The 19,027-nt window shown below is 46.8% G+C and overlaps 9 protein-coding genes across 10 annotated transcripts; 5 read left to right on the top strand and 4 right to left on the bottom strand.

The window, feature by feature from the left end:
• Window positions 1–312: 312 nt before the first annotated feature.
• E1B28_004815 (uncharacterized protein) lies at window positions 313–2,461 on the bottom strand (the record flags this gene model as incomplete). Its single annotated transcript, XM_043149338.1, has 8 exons — window positions 313–468; window positions 517–648; window positions 705–935; window positions 987–1,304; window positions 1,355–1,390; window positions 1,442–1,781; window positions 1,840–2,095; window positions 2,161–2,461. The coding sequence occupies 8 exons, from the start codon at window positions 2,459–2,461 to the stop codon at window positions 313–315; spliced, it is 1,770 nt and encodes a 589-aa protein (XP_043013942.1).
• A 108-nt stretch (window positions 2,462–2,569) lies between these two features.
• E1B28_004814 (uncharacterized protein) lies at window positions 2,570–4,523 on the top strand (the record flags this gene model as incomplete). The annotated part of the gene is made up of 8 exons (XM_043149337.1): window positions 2,570–2,879; window positions 2,938–3,290; window positions 3,357–3,443; window positions 3,496–3,688; window positions 3,763–3,991; window positions 4,049–4,187; window positions 4,243–4,422; window positions 4,479–4,523. 8 exons carry the CDS (start codon window positions 2,570–2,572, stop codon window positions 4,521–4,523), a joined length of 1,536 nt encoding a protein of 511 aa, XP_043013941.1.
• Window positions 4,524–4,673: 150 nt separating this feature from the next.
• On the top strand, window positions 4,674–5,941 carry E1B28_004813 (uncharacterized protein; the record flags this gene model as incomplete). The annotated part of the gene is made up of 2 exons (XM_043149336.1): window positions 4,674–5,211; window positions 5,268–5,941. 2 exons carry the CDS (start codon window positions 4,674–4,676, stop codon window positions 5,939–5,941), a joined length of 1,212 nt encoding a protein of 403 aa, XP_043013940.1.
• A 1,476-nt stretch (window positions 5,942–7,417) lies between these two features.
• E1B28_004812 (uncharacterized protein) lies at window positions 7,418–7,971 on the bottom strand (the record flags this gene model as incomplete). The annotated part of the gene is made up of 2 exons (XM_043149335.1): window positions 7,418–7,450; window positions 7,501–7,971. The coding sequence occupies 2 exons, from the start codon at window positions 7,969–7,971 to the stop codon at window positions 7,418–7,420; spliced, it is 504 nt and encodes a 167-aa protein (XP_043013939.1).
• Window positions 7,972–8,353: 382 nt separating this feature from the next.
• On the bottom strand, window positions 8,354–10,098 carry E1B28_004811 (uncharacterized protein; the record flags this gene model as incomplete). Its single annotated transcript, XM_043149334.1, has 15 exons — window positions 8,354–8,479; window positions 8,538–8,562; window positions 8,626–8,676; window positions 8,745–8,800; window positions 8,856–8,889; window positions 8,949–8,994; window positions 9,054–9,163; window positions 9,217–9,238; window positions 9,301–9,373; window positions 9,429–9,521; window positions 9,577–9,601; window positions 9,666–9,726; window positions 9,783–9,867; window positions 9,920–9,965; window positions 10,031–10,098. The coding sequence occupies 15 exons, from the start codon at window positions 10,096–10,098 to the stop codon at window positions 8,354–8,356; spliced, it is 921 nt and encodes a 306-aa protein (XP_043013938.1).
• A 329-nt stretch (window positions 10,099–10,427) lies between these two features.
• Window positions 10,428–12,473, bottom strand: E1B28_004810 (uncharacterized protein; the record flags this gene model as incomplete). The annotated part of the gene is made up of 10 exons (XM_043149333.1): window positions 10,428–10,569; window positions 10,629–10,705; window positions 10,755–10,985; window positions 11,044–11,189; window positions 11,242–11,310; window positions 11,365–11,777; window positions 11,845–11,987; window positions 12,042–12,117; window positions 12,175–12,306; window positions 12,367–12,473. The coding sequence occupies 10 exons, from the start codon at window positions 12,471–12,473 to the stop codon at window positions 10,428–10,430; spliced, it is 1,536 nt and encodes a 511-aa protein (XP_043013937.1).
• Window positions 12,474–13,033: 560 nt separating this feature from the next.
• On the top strand, window positions 13,034–14,501 carry E1B28_004809 (uncharacterized protein). Its single transcript, XM_043149332.1, has 3 exons — window positions 13,034–13,587; window positions 13,659–14,008; window positions 14,064–14,501. Exons 1-3 carry the CDS (start codon window positions 13,226–13,228, stop codon window positions 14,447–14,449), a joined length of 1,098 nt encoding a protein of 365 aa, XP_043013936.1. The 5' UTR covers window positions 13,034–13,225; the 3' UTR covers window positions 14,450–14,501.
• An 87-nt stretch (window positions 14,502–14,588) lies between these two features.
• Window positions 14,589–16,673, top strand: E1B28_004808 (uncharacterized protein). 2 transcript variants are annotated; one of them, XM_043149330.1, is made up of 10 exons: window positions 14,589–14,762; window positions 14,817–14,836; window positions 14,897–15,259; window positions 15,308–15,334; window positions 15,385–15,500; window positions 15,555–15,853; window positions 15,913–15,988; window positions 16,038–16,113; window positions 16,169–16,558; window positions 16,617–16,673. In XM_043149330.1, exons 3-9 carry the CDS (start codon window positions 15,244–15,246, stop codon window positions 16,360–16,362), a joined length of 804 nt encoding a protein of 267 aa, XP_043013934.1. In that variant the 5' UTR covers window positions 14,589–14,762; window positions 14,817–14,836; window positions 14,897–15,243; the 3' UTR covers window positions 16,363–16,558; window positions 16,617–16,673. The 2 variants fall into 2 exon arrangements, with proteins under 2 accessions (XP_043013934.1, XP_043013935.1); XM_043149331.1 differs by lacking the exon at window positions 16,617–16,673 and having other exon boundaries at window positions 14,897–14,975; window positions 15,212–15,259; window positions 16,169–16,498.
• A 790-nt stretch (window positions 16,674–17,463) lies between these two features.
• E1B28_004807 (uncharacterized protein) lies at window positions 17,464–19,018 on the top strand. The gene is made up of 6 exons (XM_043149329.1): window positions 17,464–17,784; window positions 17,854–18,105; window positions 18,179–18,290; window positions 18,357–18,437; window positions 18,498–18,665; window positions 18,718–19,018. Exons 1-6 carry the CDS (start codon window positions 17,494–17,496, stop codon window positions 18,813–18,815), a joined length of 1,002 nt encoding a protein of 333 aa, XP_043013933.1. The 5' UTR covers window positions 17,464–17,493; the 3' UTR covers window positions 18,816–19,018.
• Window positions 19,019–19,027: the final 9 nt, after the last annotated feature.

Here is a 19,027-nt window from a genome sequence, read left to right as displayed (position 1 = left end):
GTATAATAATAGGTATGTCGTGCTATGTCGTGCTAAGCACGTCTGTGTGAGTTAGAACTAAAGATAGTATCTAATGAATGTGTCTGAGTAACAAGGTTCTTGTTATCTCTAGAGGTCATATAGCTATTGGTAGATATAAGTAGATGTGAGAGAATGCTCAGTCATCTACTGTGAGGTCTATAAGCTATTGGTAGATAAGTAAACTATCCATGTGAATGATAGTGTAAATATAGTGACAGACGTATGTACATGAGTAACTACTAATGTCTATGAAGTCTTGTGTCTAAGTCTTGTGACTGACACGGTCACATGTTAAACGATGAGTTCAACAGTACGGCGGTCCTTGACAACCCGACCGCCATCAACGTAGTGATCTTGATCCATCCAGTTGGCCTTCGAAAAGTGACCCGCGATCCCAGTCGGTACTACCTTAATGCCAGTGTCAAAGATGGCTAAGGCGTGTTTGCACTAAAAGGCTATCAGCAGCTGCTATAATAGTACTGTGGTGGAACATACTGCTTGAATAGAAAGGACGAGAGCACCCTTTGGCGGCAACTTGGTCTCGACGTAGAGTGTGTCTCGGAGGGATGATATAGCAGCCAGGTGTGAGGCCAATGTTGCCAACATCAGTTGGGATTGAAAGATGCCCTAGAATAAACAAAACTCATGTCAGCAAATCGTTAGTATGGCAACAGACTACGTACCTTCTTGAGCAACTGATCATCCTCGTGAGATTCATCCAGGGTAATCTCACGGTAGTAAAAGTTCCGTTCGTTTTCTTCACCTTGTCCAAGCCATTGGACGTATGCAGAGCGGCAGTCGGTATTGGAAAGTTCGGGTTCCCAGTGAAGTGGTAAGGCGGAGAGGATGGCATCGAGGGTAACGATAGCTGTTGCTGCAAACGAATTACGCCATTCAACAAGGCGATCATTTATCTATCATATGGAGTCTTAGTGCCGAAGTCATAAAAGGGATTCGCTACACACCAGTTTCAATATGACCTCCCTCTGGAAGTCTGACAGACCTGGATTTCCGGCTTTGGATGAGAAACTGTTCCAAATCGTGATCAGGTCAGTTTCGCTGGGGTTGTCCCATGGGCTAGTGAGGCCAATGCCAGCCATCTGGCGGATATACGGTGTATAAATTTTGGCAAAAAGCTCGTGGAGGTTGCGGTCGAGATGCTTCACAGTGATTTTATCACGCTTGATGCCGAAATTTATCTCAAAGCCGCTAACGGCCCTTGCACGGCGTACATGTACAGTTGGAGGAACTGTGACTACGTTGACCTTGGCCATATTTTTGACCTTGAAAAAGAAGAGATCAGAATCGATATCACGGAGTATCAATCACATACCTTTGATTTGAGCATTGGGCTACTTTCTTGTATTGTCTGTTAAGAAATCAGTACATCAATGGAAGGGCGAAAAAACAGAGAACACACTAGATGGTCATTTAGTATCTCCATCGGTCCACCATCCTCATCTGAAGACACTCCACCCGCATTGATAATCCCACCTTCCGAGTCCATCATGATCATGTTGCCGGTTTCCGAGGGTGCCCTTGTTGACGTACCACCTTCACTGGTGGCTGCTCCACTACGGTATCCTGATAAAAAACTACCTGTACCTGACATTATGGAGGGCAAGCGCTGATAAACTGTACCAGAAGGTGACTCAAAAGAGTCAGCTTCATCGTTTTCAGCAAGGACCGGTACTGCTGAATCTTCTAACCATGTTGATCGAAGTGCAGATTTCGGCGGGATGTGCTTCGCTTTTTTTGACCTAGAACACAAACCAGTCACAGGTTTTGCTTAATATTGAGATAGTGGTAAGAACTCACAAAGGCAGTGGGAGTGGTGGGAGTGGTGGGAGTGCGCGTTTAAGGTTTGGTCTTGTGCCGGGAGCACGCACTGTGTGAGTGTTACTTAGTGCCGCCGCTGCAACTTTCTTCTTCTCCAGCATCAACGCTGCCCGCTGACCACCCTTTCCCTTCAAGTTCTTGGACTTTGCTACACCAATCTCATCTCCGCTATCATCAAGGTCTTCTTCGTCCACTACAGCATCTGGGTTGTACTCATCGGGATCTCCGGCAGGTACTAGAGAACATGATCAGCTCTCGTACAAAGTACTACGGTAAACTTGCCTGTGGTGGGCTCGGGACTGTCAACTTGGGGCCGCTTTTTTTTTTCGAGCGTCAATGGAACTGGGTGGTCCAAGTTATTTGCGTCCTTGAGGTCCACCACAACCTCAATCTCAGCTGCTTTTTGGAGACCAGCGTTACGTCTTCGAGCTTGAACTTGCTTATCAGCTGCTTTTCGAGCTTTTTCGGCCAGTACTTCCTCATGTGTTCGTCTTGGCGCCGGTTTGATAATGGCAGCTGGATTGATATTACGGTTTGGTCGTGACGGATTGCTGCGAGCCGGAGGTAGAGGAATAACGGGAGGTGCAAGTTTGGGTGCCATGGTGGATGTCGTGAAAGAAAGAGTCGGCTGAGTAGGAGTTGAATAATTTGGTAAGTTCAACTCTTTGGTCATATTTTGGATCATTCCTCTTTCTTTCGCTAGCTTCCAATGTCTCGGCGTCCATACAAACCCAATCTTTTCCATTGCAGTTTTCCTAGATGTTCAAAAAGCTGCAAAACGGAAAGGGGCCTTCGACAACATGAAGAAACATGTCATTATGTCCTTGGAGCTCAAGAACCGCCACAACAACAACCCAAATCTCCCTCACCACATCTATGTGCCCACAATTCTCTACTCCCAATCCCAACAACCCCGCCAGATTCTCCATCAGCTCAGGTGTTCCTACATCCAGCTAGACAGCAAAGTTTAGGTAGCCCAAACTCTGATACTGAAATCAAGTATCATCAAATCCTTGATGGTACGTCTGATTTGCGGATGTCCTGTTTCGGTCGTAATAGCACTTACTCCTTGTATAGGAACACCCTGTGATGCACTCGGAAACGACCTCCCTCCTGGTTCTCCTCCACCGCCATGTGATCCAGGGGACACTACAGACTACTCGCCCTTCGTGAGTCAAGCAGAGTTTGAGTTAGCGGAGTTTCTCTATACGAAAGAAGAGATGTCAGAGCAGAAGACAAATCGTTTGATGGATCTGCTGAATGCACTGTACACTCAAGATGGGCCACCGTTCTCCAGTCATGAAGAAATGTGTTCAGTTATTGACGCTATCCATCACGGAGACATTCCATGGCAGAGCTTCAATGTAACCTACAACGGCGAGCTACCGACAGATGGCCCTGTCCCTACATGGAAGACACAGCCCTTCGAAGTTTGGTTCTGAGATCCGCTTCTGGTCGCCGAAAGTCAACTGGGAAATCCTGACTTCAAGGATCAGATTGACTATGCTCCCAAGCGTGTTACAAGAAAGGGGAAACGTCAGTATACTGACTTGATGTCGGGAAATTGGGCATGGTCTCAAGCGGTACGTTCAATAATACTCAATGTTACACAAAGACTGATGTGTAATTGTACAGGATAAGATCGTGAATGAGGATCTCACAGGATGTAATGTCCATGGCGCAATGTTCTCACCCTGGATTTTTGGTAGCGACAAGACAACTGTTTCGGTCGCAACAGGTCAAAACGAGTACTACCCACTCTATCAGTCATGTGGCAACGTTCACAACAGCATCCGCCGCGCCCACTGTAATGCGGTAACAGTGATAGGTTTCCTGTCAATACCGAAAATTATGTCTTGAAAACTGTCGCTTCTCACTGGTTTTGTTTATTCCCTATTGCAGCTTCGAAGGATCAAGACAAGAGTGCAGAATTCCGAAAGTTTCGCCGACAGTTGTTTCATACATCACTCGAGTACATCCTATCCAGCATGCGCCCCTATATGACCGAGCCAAAGGTGACGAAATGCCCTGATGGACATTACCGGCGGGTAGTCTACGGTATTGGCCCTTACATCGCAGACTATCCAGAGCAGGCGTTACTGAGCTGTATTGTTCAAAATTGGTGTCCAAAGTAAGTTGTTATTCTTTTTGACAATGTAATACATTCAACTGATTACAACAATTTAAGGTGCCTTGCTCCAGTAGGTAACCTGGATGGGGATGGTGAAATTTTCACTCGCCGGAGCCATGAGCATACCAACGCTCTTCTGGATGGCTGTACACTCAAAGAGTTATGGGATGACTTTGGAATTGTCGGAGATCTTTTAGTAAGTTTGATCGTCTCTCAGGATGATACATACCATTTACCAATGTTTTTGTCAGCCTTTCACCATCTCCTTTCCACGCGCTGACATCCACGAACTACTATCGCCCGACCTGCTCCATCAAATCATAAAAGGGACATTTAAAGATCACCTTGTTGACTGGGTTACTGAGTATATTGAGATGGCATATTCTAAAGCGGAGGCGACAAGACGATTGGCAGACATTGATAGAAGGAAAGTAATAAGTTGTTTATATTAAATCAAGCACTAACTTCACCTCCATTATCAATGCAGGTTAAAATGTGTTCCGCCATTTCCGGGGCTGAGAAATTTTCATGAAGGTCGAGGTTTCAAGCAGTGGACCGGCGACGATTCAAAAGGGTTGATGAAGGTGCGTTAATACTTGCTCAGATAATATGTCAACTAAGATTCCGAGTCTGTTTTTTTTAGATCTATCTGCCAGCAATCTCCGGCCATGTCCCTACCCAGATGGTGGCTGCAGTGCGTGACCTCATCGAATTTTCATATCTTGTACGCCGCCATATAATCTCAGAAGACGACATTCTTGAGATTGAAGGTTGCGTCAACCGCTTTCATGAGAACCGTGAGGTGTTTCGTGAATGTGGTATTCGTCCAACTGGCTTCTCACCCCTTCCCCGACAACACTCTCTAGTCCACTATTCCCATCTCATACGTCAGTTCGGCGCTCCGAATGGACTGTGCTCATCAATTACCGAGTCGAAGCATATTCATGCGGTGAAGAAACCTTGGCGTAGATCTAGCCGACACAAAGCCCTCGGGCAGATGCTCATGGTCAACCAGCGTATCGACAAGCTTGCAGCTGCACGAGTAGACTTCAGTGCCCGGGGAATGCTGTCTGGCTCTGCCCTGTCATTACCGCTGGCACCATCAGAGTCAGGCTCACTTCAACAGGGAGGGCAACAAGAGGAGGATAGTGATATATCGGCAACAGACGACACCCATCTTCCGGACATTATGAGTGAGGTCTTGCTTTCAAAAACCTACGGTGCGTTAAATTTTACCTATCGGTATATCAGTCTTTGATTGTTTAACATCTTGTAGTGCGGAATATAACCCGTAATATCCATCACCTCGGACACAAGCTTCATTTGACGAGACTATATGAGCTCACCCGGCGTTATCTCTACAACCGGGAGTCTCCTAATGATGGAAATTCACATCAAGTTCTCTTAGATCATTGTCCAAAGTTTGATTCGAGGGTCTACGTTCACCACTCTGCTCGAGCTATGTTTTATGCCCCGAGCGATCTATGCGGAATAATGGGCATGCACCGGGAACGTATACGGGTGACACCATCATGGCGTGGTGGACGACCCCGCCGTGACTGTGTATTTATCTCAAGCTCCTATGATAACGAAGCAGAGGGTGGTGGGCTGCTTGATAACCTGCTGATCGCGCGGGTATTTCTTTTCTTTTCTTTCAAGATAGGGAAGGTTCGACACCAATGTGCACTTGTCCATTGGTTTTCAGTGGATGGTGACTGTCCTGATCCAGAGACGGGAATGTGGATGGCTACGCCTGACTACAGTGATGCAGAGAAGGAGATGGAGGTCATATCAGTGGATTCCATTTTTCGGGCAGCACACCTTATTGGTTGTGCTGGTGACACATTTCTTCCAGTACAGGGTTTTGATGATACACATTCTCTTGATGCTTTCAACTTGTTCTATGTAAATAAATATGCTGATTATCATGCACACGAAATAGCATTCTAATGATAGTTTATTACATTTGTATCATATCATGTATCACATGTTGATTGAATAAACGAGTGAATTGAAAAGGCTAGAGAAAAATTGAATCACAGGGAATTAGAGAGTAGGGTGTAGATATTGAGAAAAACATACTCACCAAATTACAGACCTTAGTAGTGACAGCCGCACTGTCTAGCTGACTGTTGAGGAAGCATAGAAGGTGAGTTGCGTGGTAACGGCCGTGCCCTCACTTTAGGGCCGGTCCATTGTAGTGGGAAGCACTGAGAAAGTACGACAACTAGCCAAGTAGCGAAAACTTGCCTAAAGCTCATAAAAGTAGGCCTAAAAAAACCATTAAAAAGGTCAAGAACAAAAAACTTCAAAAAAGCTCGATAAAAGTAGTTGCTGTTTTACTGATGCAGGCACAGCATCTGTGCTCCGAACTTCCAACGGAGCACTTCCAAGGACCATCCAGACAAGTTCCGGATATCCGGGATGTGACTTATGACTGCAGAGGGGCTTCGGAAGAAAAGGTTGCACTAGTAAATGAAAACCAAGACTTGGGCCTTGCTATATGCTATCTAGGTACTCAATAGTATTGTAGTTGAAGAGGATGTGCACGAAGAAAATTTTGGCTACCGCGGGAAAAGTATATTTGACAAAATTCGAGGTCATGTGACCTTAGTTACAGGTAAGTTACGGTAAGTTACCTGACCCGCCCGGACCCTCGCCGTAACTTACCTGTAACTTACCACCGGTGGACCAAACTGACGCAACCTTAAAGCTCTACCAATTCAGGCCTCGACTCCTGATCCACGTTGTCCCAGTTGATGAAGACGATCCTGTCATATTGTTCATCATCATACAACATATTCGCATCCTGGACGTTGCAATGGAAGACCCCGAGTTTGTGGGCTCTTTCCATGGCGAGGAAAGCCTTCTTGAACTAGACGGTAGACGATATGGTCAATGCCCATAGTTTGGGGGAAGCAGACCATTTACCAAATTATAGAAGGCACGTGGCCTAAAGGAATACGGAGATGACCCTTTTACGACATCAGCATTTGGGCACTTTGATGGCGCGGTTGCCCCGGGTTTTGGCAGGTTTTGGCGGGTTTTTGGATGGTCACACAACTGCACCACCCGACAATTCCACAATCCACATAGATAAATTGTACATTAATCAAAATTTTATTTATATATCAGTTCAAAATCTGCCGAAAGGATGAATTAAAAGAGCTACTATAATTTATAATGGTGTTATGGTGAGTGGTGAAATTTAATGGTAGCAAAATGGTAGAGATTGTGGGTGGTCAGACAGGTCCATCAATCGATTGCGAATAAACGGACTGGGGTTGCTGATGGCGTGGTTGTCGGTTGTTCCGGGTTTTCTTGGGTTGCACAACCCAAGAAAACCCGCGGCAATCAAAGTGCCAAAATGCTGATGGATGGCCCGTTTGAGGATCGTGAAAGAGATCGGAATGAACTCCATGATTGTCAGATGTGCCATCTCATCCATGGCATTTCTACCTGTACAGGGATTAGATTGCCACTGATCAAGGAAGGGTCACTGCGCTGACCTCATGCTGTCCATAGCAATAAGGTATTTCTTTGCCTTGAAATGTAATCAGCTTCTGGTATGCTAAGAACTGATTCTTGACAATCTCTTCGGAGGTCCAGTACTGGCGGAAAGCTGCCGTGTCCGGGTCCGGGATCTGGAGGCGAGAGGGGACCACAAATTTGAACTTCACAACGGTGAATGTGATTGCGGTGTTCTGCGGACGGGCTAGCCAGACCTGAGAGCTGTAACAGGGACCTGTTTGGAGTGAGGCTTGCAGGACCCAGACAGTCTCCTCAAAAACAGATTGAGGGGGCAGCTCCCGACGGTCATCATCTGTATCCGGTAATTCTGGGGCAGCAAGACGGACAGTGAAGGTTAATCCTGTACGAAGAGGATCTTGCCGAGCTACCTGGAGATGTGATCGCATAACAGAGGCATATCTGCTGACATCACTTGGTGAATGAGGGTCGAATGGCAGGTTATAGCCCATCACCGAGTGGCAGCGGGTTTGGGACAAGAACAAGATTAAATTTGCTTAGTCCGCTGGATTTAGGCCGATCGCTCCATAACGAAGCCGAGATAAATACACTTATTTGTGGTCGCCGCCATCGGGGGGCCGTATCGATGCTGCGGGATGTGCGATGCCTTCCCAGAGACTCAGGCTTGAGATGCAACGCTAGGATATTCAATAAAATGACGGATCATCGTCGCCAGCCGAGGCCGGGTTGAAGCTCAGATTCAAGCGCTCAACTACGTGCTCTGGCAGGGTACTCTGTGGCGTAAATTTCATAAGCAGTGAAGCATACGTCAATTCAGACAGAAGTAAAGTCGGATATTATTGAACTATATACAGAGCCGAAACTCCAGAAGAATCAAGCAATTCTCGGCAACTTGACCCCCTCCTTGGGTTTATTCTTCTGCTTGAACTCCTCTGCCATCTGGATCATTGGCACCCAATGAACGCCCTCGTGCGTATTCACCCAATCAATGAACCGTTCCTGGTGAGAATAAACTTTTAGTCTCAATGAAGCTGAAGCTACGAAAGCTTGGATTCACCAGCATCAACAGGACTTGAGGCCGTCTAGAAGTGCGTGTATACTTAGAAGTTAACATAGCACGGGACTAAAAGCGTTCGACAACTCACCCACTAACATCGGGATGTATCGTCATTGGAAATATAAACTCTTCTTCTTCTCTAAATAGGACGTTAATGAAGATATCTTGGGCCGTCTAGGGCACACTGGATTGGGAGAGACGACGCACCGGTAGCAATAAGTGAACATGTCCTTCCACATCTGTTCCAGATCTCTCGGATTGACCTTTGGGAAATGCCAACCGATCAGTACTATCCATAACAGGGAAATTCAAACATACCCAGCCATGGGAGTTTGGACTAGATTTGATGAACCTATAGGGCCATCGGGTGAGTTGGACTCCGTTATGAAGTCGCACATATGCGGAACTCACATCATGGGTGGGAGATCATCGAGGTACCAGTTCGCGGGAATTTGAACTACGCAGCCCATTCGTGAGGCTCGGAGGGGGAGGTAAGTCTCATGACACACTACTCACCCAGACCGGTCTCTTTCCCCCTCACAAGTGGTTTCATCCACGTTGCCGCAGTCTGACTGTAATCGATCTTTGTCCAGAAATCTTCGTCACGCATGTAGTAGGCTTGACAACTGTAGATGCAGAGTGAGTGATAATCGAGATTGTGAGTTCAGAGAAGACGAACTCGTGTGCCATGCTGGAATGATCTGTGTTCACCGCAAATATAGATTTGTTTCGTTCGTTCGAACGGGATGAAACTCTTCCTTACCGTACTCAATCCCTTTCTCCAACAACAAATTGATACCTTCCTTGCTTGTTTCCCACCACGGCGCAACACTTCCCTGGAAGGCAAACACTTTTCATTCAGGTGTTTGGCTTTCAACACAAAGGCAATACCTTGGGAGGAACCCCGCCATTAAAGGCGGTCAACAAGTCGTACGTGTAGTCGAGAATATCAGATTGCTGCTGAACTGACAACGCCGTTGGGTTCTAATAGGCCACTTCCTTGACACACGTCGATAAGGATAATATCGTTATTTTTTACCTCGTGAGAGTAACCATGTAGCCCGCTGAAAAAGAAAAACACGGTTCATCTAAGAATGCAGATGATGGAATGGGCCGATTCGCACGAACATTTCATGACCCGCATTTCTGACTGCAGCCATCTGCTCTGGGAATGTCTCCAGACTATGACCTGAAGAAATAACATTAGTAAAAAACAACCAAGACATTGTATGAGGGTCAACACACCGGGAATGAACCATGTTGTCTTGATATCATACTTCTTGAATAACTTCAAAAGACGAGGAACTCCAACTTCCCCAGCGAACACTCCCTGTATCATCACCGTCAGCTGTGCCTGAATCCTGAAACTCAGAACTTTATACCCTCGATATATCCAAGGGAGAATCTTCTCCGCCATAAGAGCCTAACCTGATCACGATCGTGCGTTTTTCGGCCCTTAATGTGTGCCGCAATAATGCGAAAGTAATACTCACCAACCAGCTACGGCGTCGACATCTACCCCAAATCCTACCAGCACCCGTTTAGGTTTGCTATCTGTCATACGCGGCTCGAGGGAAAGGACGAGAAGAATCTCAAGGGTTTTCTTGTACCCGACTTTATAAGACAGACTCGTGCATGGGTGTGTGCGGACCTGCTGATTCTTCAGCCCGGCAAGTTGAAAAGGGATGCTGAGCACGTGGACGTGTTTTTCGTGATAAACGGCGTCCCGCCTCCCGTGCACCCACTAGCACCCACAGCAAAAGCTCAGTGACGGGTAATTAATGATAATTCGTTTCTTGATCCGGAGTTGAGACATTAACCGTACAGAGCATATCAAACTTGCGATTTTTCTCTTTTAGAAAGCAGGAGGTGTAACATGTAGTCCTTTGATCAAACTCGAATAGAGTTTGGAGACCCTATCAAAGATTTCTCGTCGTAGGATTCGCCTTCAGCAGGTCGTTCAAGACTCGGTCCCTCACGAGTTACCGGTATTTTATCAAACACGAGCGCAACCTCTTCAATGGTCCGCCCTCTGCAGAAAGAGTCGAGTTAGTGAGGTGAGAACGCTTGTACAAATGGCACCGAACGTACTTTGTCTCGATGAAAAGATAATAAACGAGTACCAAATGTAGGACGATAATACCCACGTATATGATGTAGTATTTCCACTAATAACTTTCATCAGAATAATCGTCCGAGATGGGGAGGGGCACGAACCGTGATGGAAGCAATCCCGATTGGATTGACGAATAATGCGACGGCGATCAACAGACTCTGCAATGTGGTGAAATACGCCATGCCTTTGGCTCTCAGACTGAATGGAAGAATTTCAGTCACATAGAGCGCTGTCAGGGGAAGCCAAGCGAAACTGAAGGCAATATCGTAGAGATAGAGTACGACTATGTAGGCAACTGCGAGAGATTTGTTCGGAGCTTGAATAAAAGACGACTACAGATAAGTTATATCAGATCATGACAGTACTTGGAGAGGCAAGGATAGAACTTGCCATCAGAGCGGTGAGGATCGAAAATAGAATGAGAACAGCGGTCGTGGATCCAAGCCATATGGGGCGACGACCGAAGATGTCAACACACAATGAACCGGCAGTAGCAGAAAAGGTTGACATGATCGTAAGGCCACCGTTAATCCCAGCTTTTGCGGCAGTCTTTAGACTCTGACTGAAGTGCATAAACAAACAACTTACTGATCTGAACTGGGCTCGTTATACCGATGAGACGTAATGTTGGGGCCACGTAGTTTGATACAACAGTGTCTGTATGGTAATTCAATCAGATCGGTTCCAAAAAGAGAGATTTCTTTTCTTAACTTCCAGTGAAAACAACACCTGTGGCACATAATGTTAGAACAGCCATCCGACGCCTGTTTCCAGGCGTCTTGAACATGACTTTCCATGATGTTTGCTTGTTTTCCTTCTCCTTCCTTATGTTGGTCACTATTTCCTCCATTTCATTTTGTACCAGTTCGTCAGCGTGATCTCCATTGGCGTGATATTTTGACAAAATTATCAAAGCCTGTTCTTCCTTCCCTTTGCTGACAAGCCACCGAGGAGATTCAGGGCAAAATGGCATAAACGGGATCATAATAAAGGCGCCCAGAGCTTGGAGAAGGAAAGGAAGTCGCCAAGACCAGTCGGACTTCCATGAAAGGGTGGCAAACGGAACCCACGCGCCGACGATCTGACCCACTTTTAGAGAAGTCATCATAAGGGCACTGAATATCCTGTGGTTGCGCCAAAGAATGGTTAACTCTATGCTGAGCTGAATAAAACTGCCAATATTGCCCCTACCCTCGTAGTCTGGGATGAAGGATCTCATTGATAAGACAAGCACACGCAGCGATGGTGAGAAAGTTTGTAGCACCAAGGATAGCACGTCCAGCGATCAACATTCCTAAACTATTAGCAAAACAGCTGATCAAGGATCCTAAAATCTGAACCCATCCTTAGAGTGAATTAGAGTGAGGACGAGTAGAATAAATACATACGAATCCAAAGCACCCCAAAAACACAGAATACTTGCGTCCAAGGCCATCCAAACTTATCGCGATCAACGGTGCGCAACTATATCGGGGAGGCTCAATAGTATGTGCGACGGCTAGAGACCTCGATAAAACCTACACGACGGAGGGAAAGTATAAACTCGCCACGATAAGTCCGAGCCTAGTTTTATCGGGATGATTGAAGTAGGCGTTCCATCGCGGGGAAGCGATCATGCCAGTAATTAGACTGCTGTCGTATCCAAAGGAAAATCTAGGATCATTAGAGTAAGACAGAGAAGGGTAGGTCCACACTTTCACGATAGGAACCCACAGTCCGAGATAGAGCAAGCAAGTCCATGCCACATTCTTACGAAGCCCGGGATCCTTCCACCACTTGGGGTGGGTGTTATTTGCCCATTGCATGTCTGAGGTCGCCATAGCAGGAGGAAAGGACCGAGGGCATAACAAATTCCTGCTTTCCACCTAAAAGGGACCCAGGGGATAACAGGCTCAATTGAAGGCAATGGGATCAGTCCGACAGGGCTATGATTTCCTTGTGGATTCGAACGTCTTCAAGGTTCACTATATGGAAATCTCAATACACGAATAACTTTCTGTGAGAGATCTGTCAAGACTAAGGAGTAAACGTACCTAGAGAAGGAGCATGAGACCCGGAGGCATTTGCACGCGCGATGTGCCGTTTAGCTCGTGAACGCGAAAATCTCGATTTCGGGGGCGTCGTTGACATTGTAAAGCAATCGTGAGCATGTGGCACAGCTTACCGTCGGCTAATTCGCGGTGTTTGTCACTCTGTGCATGACCATGGGTTGGCAATAGTAGTACAGTACATTATCGTCAGTGCTCCCAAAGTACAAGGGGATATGATATTTACAGTCTGAACAACACTTTCGTATTCGCGAAACCGGTGACTGGCTAACGTCGGTTTGTTTGGCGCCCTAAAATTACTTTACCAAACAGACGAATAAAGAAGTCGAGGGCTTATTCCGAACGGAAAGCTCTCCTTGTTCAGCGCTCAGCCTTCAGTGTTCTAGTGCTGCTTTACTGCGACTGGGGCACGACTACTACGCCCCTTATATCCTCTTTCTAACCTGAACCATCATTGTCACTCATTCTTCACTCGCTCGCTCAACTGACGACACATCGAGAAAGTAATCAGATAGACCGAAATCATGTCAATGATCATGTCGTTCCTCTCGAAAATCTTCAAACCACTGGCATACATCTCTTTACCCGTCGTTCTCATTCGCACTTTTGCAATGTCTTCTGCTAAGGGAAGATATTACGTCCGACTTGGGATCTATTTCGCGTCTCTAACCACGGTTGCAACTGTAGTTGCTTTTATCGGAGCAGTAATGGCGGTTGGAGGGCATCGAGACGACGTCTGTTTTGTGTCAGCGAGGCTTTTTTATATGTTGGCGAGCCGTACTATAGGCATTACAGTCAAGGTGGAAGGTGAAGAACACTTACAAACTCGGCCTGCGGTCTATATGGGCAATCACCAGAGCATGTTGGATGTACTTTTTATCGGCAAGTAAGTTCAGGCAGAACTGTTCTCTCTTTTATATGCATGAATTCTAATTAGATGAAATCGGATTCGTTCAGAACAATGCCCAAGAAAGCAACAATTACATCTAAAAAATCAGTGCAAATGACGCCTTTAGGGCCGTTCATGATGGCGGCTGGTGCGATATTTATCGACAGAGGGAACAATGCTCGGGCTATTCGCTCGCTACAAGCCGCAGGGGAGTTGATGAAGAGGAAGCGCACATCACTTTGGATGTATCCTGAAGGCACCCGCCACCTGTCCGAAGTTCCGGATATGCTTCCGTTCAAAAAAGGAGGGTTTCATCTCGCAGTCCAAGCTGGTATCCCCATCGTTCCGGTCGTGACAGAGAATTACTGGCACCTATATCACGAGGGACACTTTGAAGGTGGGCAGGCGAAGATCCGAGGTAGATGTTTGATGCTTTTTGAATTCCTTTCATTCCCTTATTTTGGAACACACAGTTCTACCTCCTGTGCCCACTACTGGCATGACTGTAGCAGACATTCCAGAACTCATTGTCAGAGTACGGAATCAAATGTTGGAAGCTTTGCGGGACATTTCTCGTCAAGTTCCAGCCGAGAAGGATGGCGCGACGGAGTCGGCTAAGGACGAAGCCTCGCTGGGTTCGCCTTACGATAGAGACGAGAAGACACCTGGTCCCAGCGTCCCTTATGTTCCCGAAGTCGAGGATCCGACCACGTTTGCGGGTACCCGTGGCGTTTCAATTATAGGGAGAACAGTGTCAATGACATCCCTTTCTTCAAGTCATGGGGTTAGGACTGCGAGTGAGAATGGAACGGAGACAGAAGAGGATGAAGGAATGATCCTTGTAGGTAAACCCACCTAGGTGTTATCATCTCTACCAGAAGGAATACATACTTGATTTTTGAGGACCTTCATTCCATGATCAATAAAAGAATGGTGGAGCGCCGGAGCAAACGGTGGCTAGAAAAGTCGCCAGGAACGTTCATAACGTAATCCGCATTGAACGTTTCTGTTTCCCGTCACTACATAAATTTCTAGACGGGTATCCCTGAGCCTTACCACCCTTCTTTCTTACCCTCACCTTCCCTTCATCCCACCAACTACATTTGCTCTATACATCACGACCATGGTCGCCCCTTCTGCCATCGCGAGCCCATCTGGGAGGTTTTTGCCGCGTAAGTCCCCCATATACAGCTCCAACATCGGGAAGCTCACGTTAATTATTCTAGAGTGTTGGGGTCACCGTGGTGTATGTGTTCTCTTCCTAGGTTCGGTTTAAAAGTCTATTTACCTTCAAATATTCTTTTAGGCTTCGGCGGCGTTCCCAGAAAACACGCTTGCAAGCTTCGAAGCCGCTATCCGCGATGGGGCAGAAGGCATCGAAAGCGGTATTTGATTAGCTTTCATCGTTACCGTCGTCCATAATACCCTGAGAGGGGGGCCGCGCGCGTTTTGAAATGTCGTTCTCTCCTCTTTCCTGATTGTTGTTTCAAAACTTCATGCGTAGAGAAAATCGATGTCTATGGTTGTATAAGCGCTAGGCCCCCCTAACCAACCCCTCCTCTCCCCATCCCCCTCTTCCATTTCTGCTCTCGAAGGACATGTTTCGTGACCTCCGCCACAGACGTACATGTTTCGCTAGACGACGTGGTCATCATGTTCCATGATCCAGGTGAGCTGTTCTTATTTTATCCATCTCCAGACTTGACGCGTTTCTCAGATCTGTCCCGTACTACGAACTCGGGCGGTCAGTTCGCTCGATATACTTCTTATCATTGGTTCTCACTAGTTGCTCAGGTCACATCAAGAGCAGGAATTGGTACGGTCAGGACGGCATGGAGCATGTCCGCACAAATAAAGAACCCAAGCAGGCCATCCCTACATTCGCGGAAACCATTGTATTATTGATGAAGGCATGCCTTGGTCCTGTTTTCCCTTCCGAGTGGCGTTCTAACCCTCGCACGAAGCCTGAAAACCATCATGTCAAATTTAACATCGATGTCAAAGTGCAGAACGACCCCGGCCACCTTTTCTCTCTGATGCACAAGATCGTATCTGCTCAACCGGAATGGGAGACCCTGCTCGCGCCTAGACTGTTGTTGGGTCTATGGCATCCCAAGTTCTTGGCATATGCCAAGGCTAGGATGCCTTATTGCGATAGGTCGTATCTAGGCAATAGTCCGGATTTGGCGAGGAAATATTTTTGGGATGACTGTGGAACGATGTCGATGTCGTTTTCGTCTATGGCCGGGAAGGATGGAGAGAGGCGGGTCTTATAGCTTTAATCGTTGCTTTGCATCTGACCTCGGGTTGCTCTGATTACAGGTTCCGGAAAGATTGCAGGGCAGCGGGAAAGAAATTGATGGTCTGGACTGTGAATGAACCACATCAGATGATGGAGGTACGGTGTTCGTATCGATACCGAGACTGGTTCTCACTCTTGCTTCAAGGTGTCAAGATGGGGTGCGGATGTTGTTATAACCGACTTTACCCAAGCGTGGTTGAACTTGCGAAAAGCTTTGGGCAGTAAGTTCTCTCAAGTAGTTGAGCGAGGTTCGAAGGCTGAATTTGTATTGTACAGCCGATTACGAGAAAACAGGAGGTAAATATGGCCGTATATTCCTGTGGATGAAGTTCAAGTACTACGCGCCCTACCAATTGTTCATGGAATACGGGTCTCAACGCTGGTTAGAGAGCGTTGCTGGTCCGTTCGCTTATGGCGACCTTACAGTTGCCGATGGTCCCCACGAATCCGCCTTTCGATCTACGGCTTGAAGGGCCCGAAAGACAATATTTCCTTTACACTCAACGCGCTGTCAGTATGGATATGTGCATGGACCGGATTTGGATATAGATAGATGCACATGTTTTCTATAGATTTTTTGAGCTCAACAAACGTTTATGTTACTAGTTTTACTCGATTGGATGACAGCCCCTAGCATCATGACTCCACTGCGACGGACACCTCTTGGTTGGTCTCTCCTTTACCTTCATCTACGTCGGGTCCCTGTGTTTACTACGCCGGTCAGACATCCTTGAGACCGTGACAACTTGAATACTTGACTTAGTAGCAGCCCGGGTCCAGTCGAATAAGCCGGGGTCGTGTGAGGACAAGTCAGCTACTATGGACTCACTTGCCCCAGAGGCGCACCTTACTACTGGTGGAACGTGGTGAGAGACGATGAGGGGGCGCAGAACTCTAAATGCCACCCAGGAACGCTAGCCACAAGCAAGCGAGACTAGAATTCATGTCGCTGAAAAAGCCATGGGTACAGGCAGTTATTTGGGACCTAGTGGCATCCGCTCCCGTATGAACTCATTCTCTTCACCTATATCAAAAAGTCTCACAAATCCTGCAAAAATTTCGGGTCTTTGCTCAAGTCCGAGAACTTCTGGCTCTTGCGTAAAACTGCGCCTACACGGGTCCCCGACTGGAAGTCGTTAACCAAGGACGTGGATTTTTCTGATCAACATTCCGTTTGTATCCAATCAAAATGGGACATACCCTAGGTTTGGAGACTTCGTATACAGCGGGTGTAGTGTCTCCCTTCATGTTTTCTGCAGCTCTTTAAGGGTAAACGTCACTCCAAGACTGTAAGGAGGGTAGCTTTATTCTGCAGAACAGGGGTTTGGGTCTGAGAAGATTGAAAGAAGGATAGAGACGTGAGCAAGAGTGTGGACGAAAGTCAGCATTAGACGAATGGCCCGGGTGGCCGAGAAGAAAGGCACGCAGCACGGAAACAACAACATGCGACAGAAAACTCCCCGCAAAAGCTATACACGAGGTCGACAACGCTGTCAGAGGCAACGAACAACATTAAACAGAAGAACGCGCACGTGCGTCAGTTTTCCTGATCGGCCCGATTGCCGCCAGGTGTCTCAGTCTAGCCGTGCACTGCGAGCATCATGCCTCCACTGGGACAAACTGAGGCACCTCTTTCGCCCTCGCAGGCCTATTTTTTTGGTCTCTCCTTTACCTTCATCTATGTCGGGTCCCTGTATGTTTCCAAGAACGGCCGACTTTCCTTCAGCGCAAAATCTTCACGTGGACCCCGTTTACGTGAATCGAATGAAAGGTGGCGAGACGACCCAGATGTGATACGAGCAAGAATAACCGCAGTGACGATCGCTACTGCTATATGTTGTGTTCTAGTCTGGCTTGTAGTATGGAAGAGTGTTCATGGTGGAAACCCGGAGGTGCGACCTTACTTTTGATGGTGCATGTTGTCTTTGTTGACTGATACATTCTCTTTTGCGCAATTCCAGAGCCTGTTTTTGGCTGGGGAACATGCGTCTCGACTCGTGGGGATTAAGTTGCCTCATTTATCATCGATACGGTCGATGACGCTCACGGATTTGTGGAATATACTCTCTCCATACCTCCTCGCCCCACTTCTTTTCTTGGGACCTTTATACGCGCAGTTCCTCCTTATTACGCAACCGAAGAGAACGTGGAGCCTCAAAAGACACCTCCAAGAAACCTTTGTAAATATTAAAGGCTTGAGGAACTACGTTTTCGTAAGCACCGTTCTTTCATGAATCATACACTAGCAGAGGTTCATCAAGTCCACGCGTTTTTCAATCCTTTAAGGCGCCAATAACTGAAGAAATGGTGTTTAGGGCGTGTATAATTGCTGTTTATCACCTTGGACGCGTCTCTAGGAACACCATGATCTGGATTGGGCCTTTGAACTTTGGTATAGGTGCGTGCTCTTCCGCTTCGAAACCTCCTTTCTGTTTGTCGATCCATCCCTTTTTTGGTTCTCCAGCTCATTTACACCATGCTTGGGATATATACAATCGTTTCGGAAGAACCACTCAAGCGATGAAACAGGCCGTTGTCACCACTTGTGCGTTCGGATATCACTAGGCTTACTCATTTCTAATTGACTTATTACATTATGCATCAGTGTTTCAACTGGGGTATACAACCCTTTTCGGCGCATTCTGTACGTTCGTTTTTCTGCAAACAGCTTCTCTTCCGCCTGTGGTGTTCGCCCACATATTTTGCAATGTGATGGGATTACCGGATGTGAATGGAGATTTTCGCATTGGTGCGTTGCGTGGAAGGGGTTTTGGTAAGTATAGTTGCTTTTGGTCTTCAACAGGGATGGTTCATTTTATCTGCAGCTGTGAAAATCGCGTACGGTATTGGGATCGTAGGCTTTGCGTCTGCCTTGGGTTCTTGGACACTGCATAGTGCACAGTCGAGTTTGTTGTGGAGGTGATGATGCGGGATATCGTATATCTTTTTCTCCGGAATTCGTACATGGGTGGGATGACGTGCAGGTGCGTCTCTCCGCATGTGTATACAGTAGAATACAATATTGTTTGTTCCACCGGAAACCAGGAACGGCAACATGGATGATATAAATTCGAATGTATCTTCTCGAATCTTCAATCTAGATGCTACTTCTCTTTTTACAACTTTTTAACAATT

This window comes from Marasmius oreades, chromosome 2 (genome assembly GCF_018924745.1).
Source record: "Marasmius oreades isolate 03SP1 chromosome 2, whole genome shotgun sequence".
In the NCBI taxonomy this organism is placed as follows: Eukaryota; Fungi; Basidiomycota; class Agaricomycetes; order Agaricales; family Marasmiaceae; genus Marasmius; species Marasmius oreades.
The sequence above is the reverse complement of the archived record's forward strand: the minus strand, read 5'-3'. Positions and strand labels throughout refer to the sequence as shown.

Bases quoted from the DNA above. Each gene is read 5' to 3' on its own strand.
- E1B28_004807 (XM_043149329.1), top strand. From the start codon at position 17,494: ATGCCTCCACTGGGACAAACTGAGGCACCTCTTTCGCCCTCGCAGGCC. The intron at 17,785-17,853 runs GTGCGACCTTAC...GCGCAATTCCAG, and splicing joins TTCATGGTGGAAACCCGGAG to AGCCTGTTTTTGGCTGGGGA. The intron at 18,291-18,356 runs GTGCGTGCTCTT...TTGGTTCTCCAG, and splicing joins GCCTTTGAACTTTGGTATAG to CTCATTTACACCATGCTTGG.
- E1B28_004809 (XM_043149332.1), top strand. From the start codon at position 13,226: ATGTCAATGATCATGTCGTTCCTCTCGAAAATCTTCAAACCACTGGCA. The intron at 13,588-13,658 runs GTAAGTTCAGGC...GGATTCGTTCAG, and splicing joins GATGTACTTTTTATCGGCAA to AACAATGCCCAAGAAAGCAA. The intron at 14,009-14,063 runs GTAGATGTTTGA...TGGAACACACAG, and splicing joins TGGGCAGGCGAAGATCCGAG to TTCTACCTCCTGTGCCCACT.
- E1B28_004808 (XM_043149331.1), top strand. From the start codon at position 14,714: ATGGTCGCCCCTTCTGCCATCGCGAGCCCATCTGGGAGGTTTTTGCCG. The intron at 14,763-14,816 runs GTAAGTCCCCCA...TAATTATTCTAG, and splicing joins ATCTGGGAGGTTTTTGCCGC to AGTGTTGGGGTCACCGTGGT. The intron at 14,837-14,896 runs GTATGTGTTCTC...ATATTCTTTTAG, and splicing joins AGTGTTGGGGTCACCGTGGT to GCTTCGGCGGCGTTCCCAGA.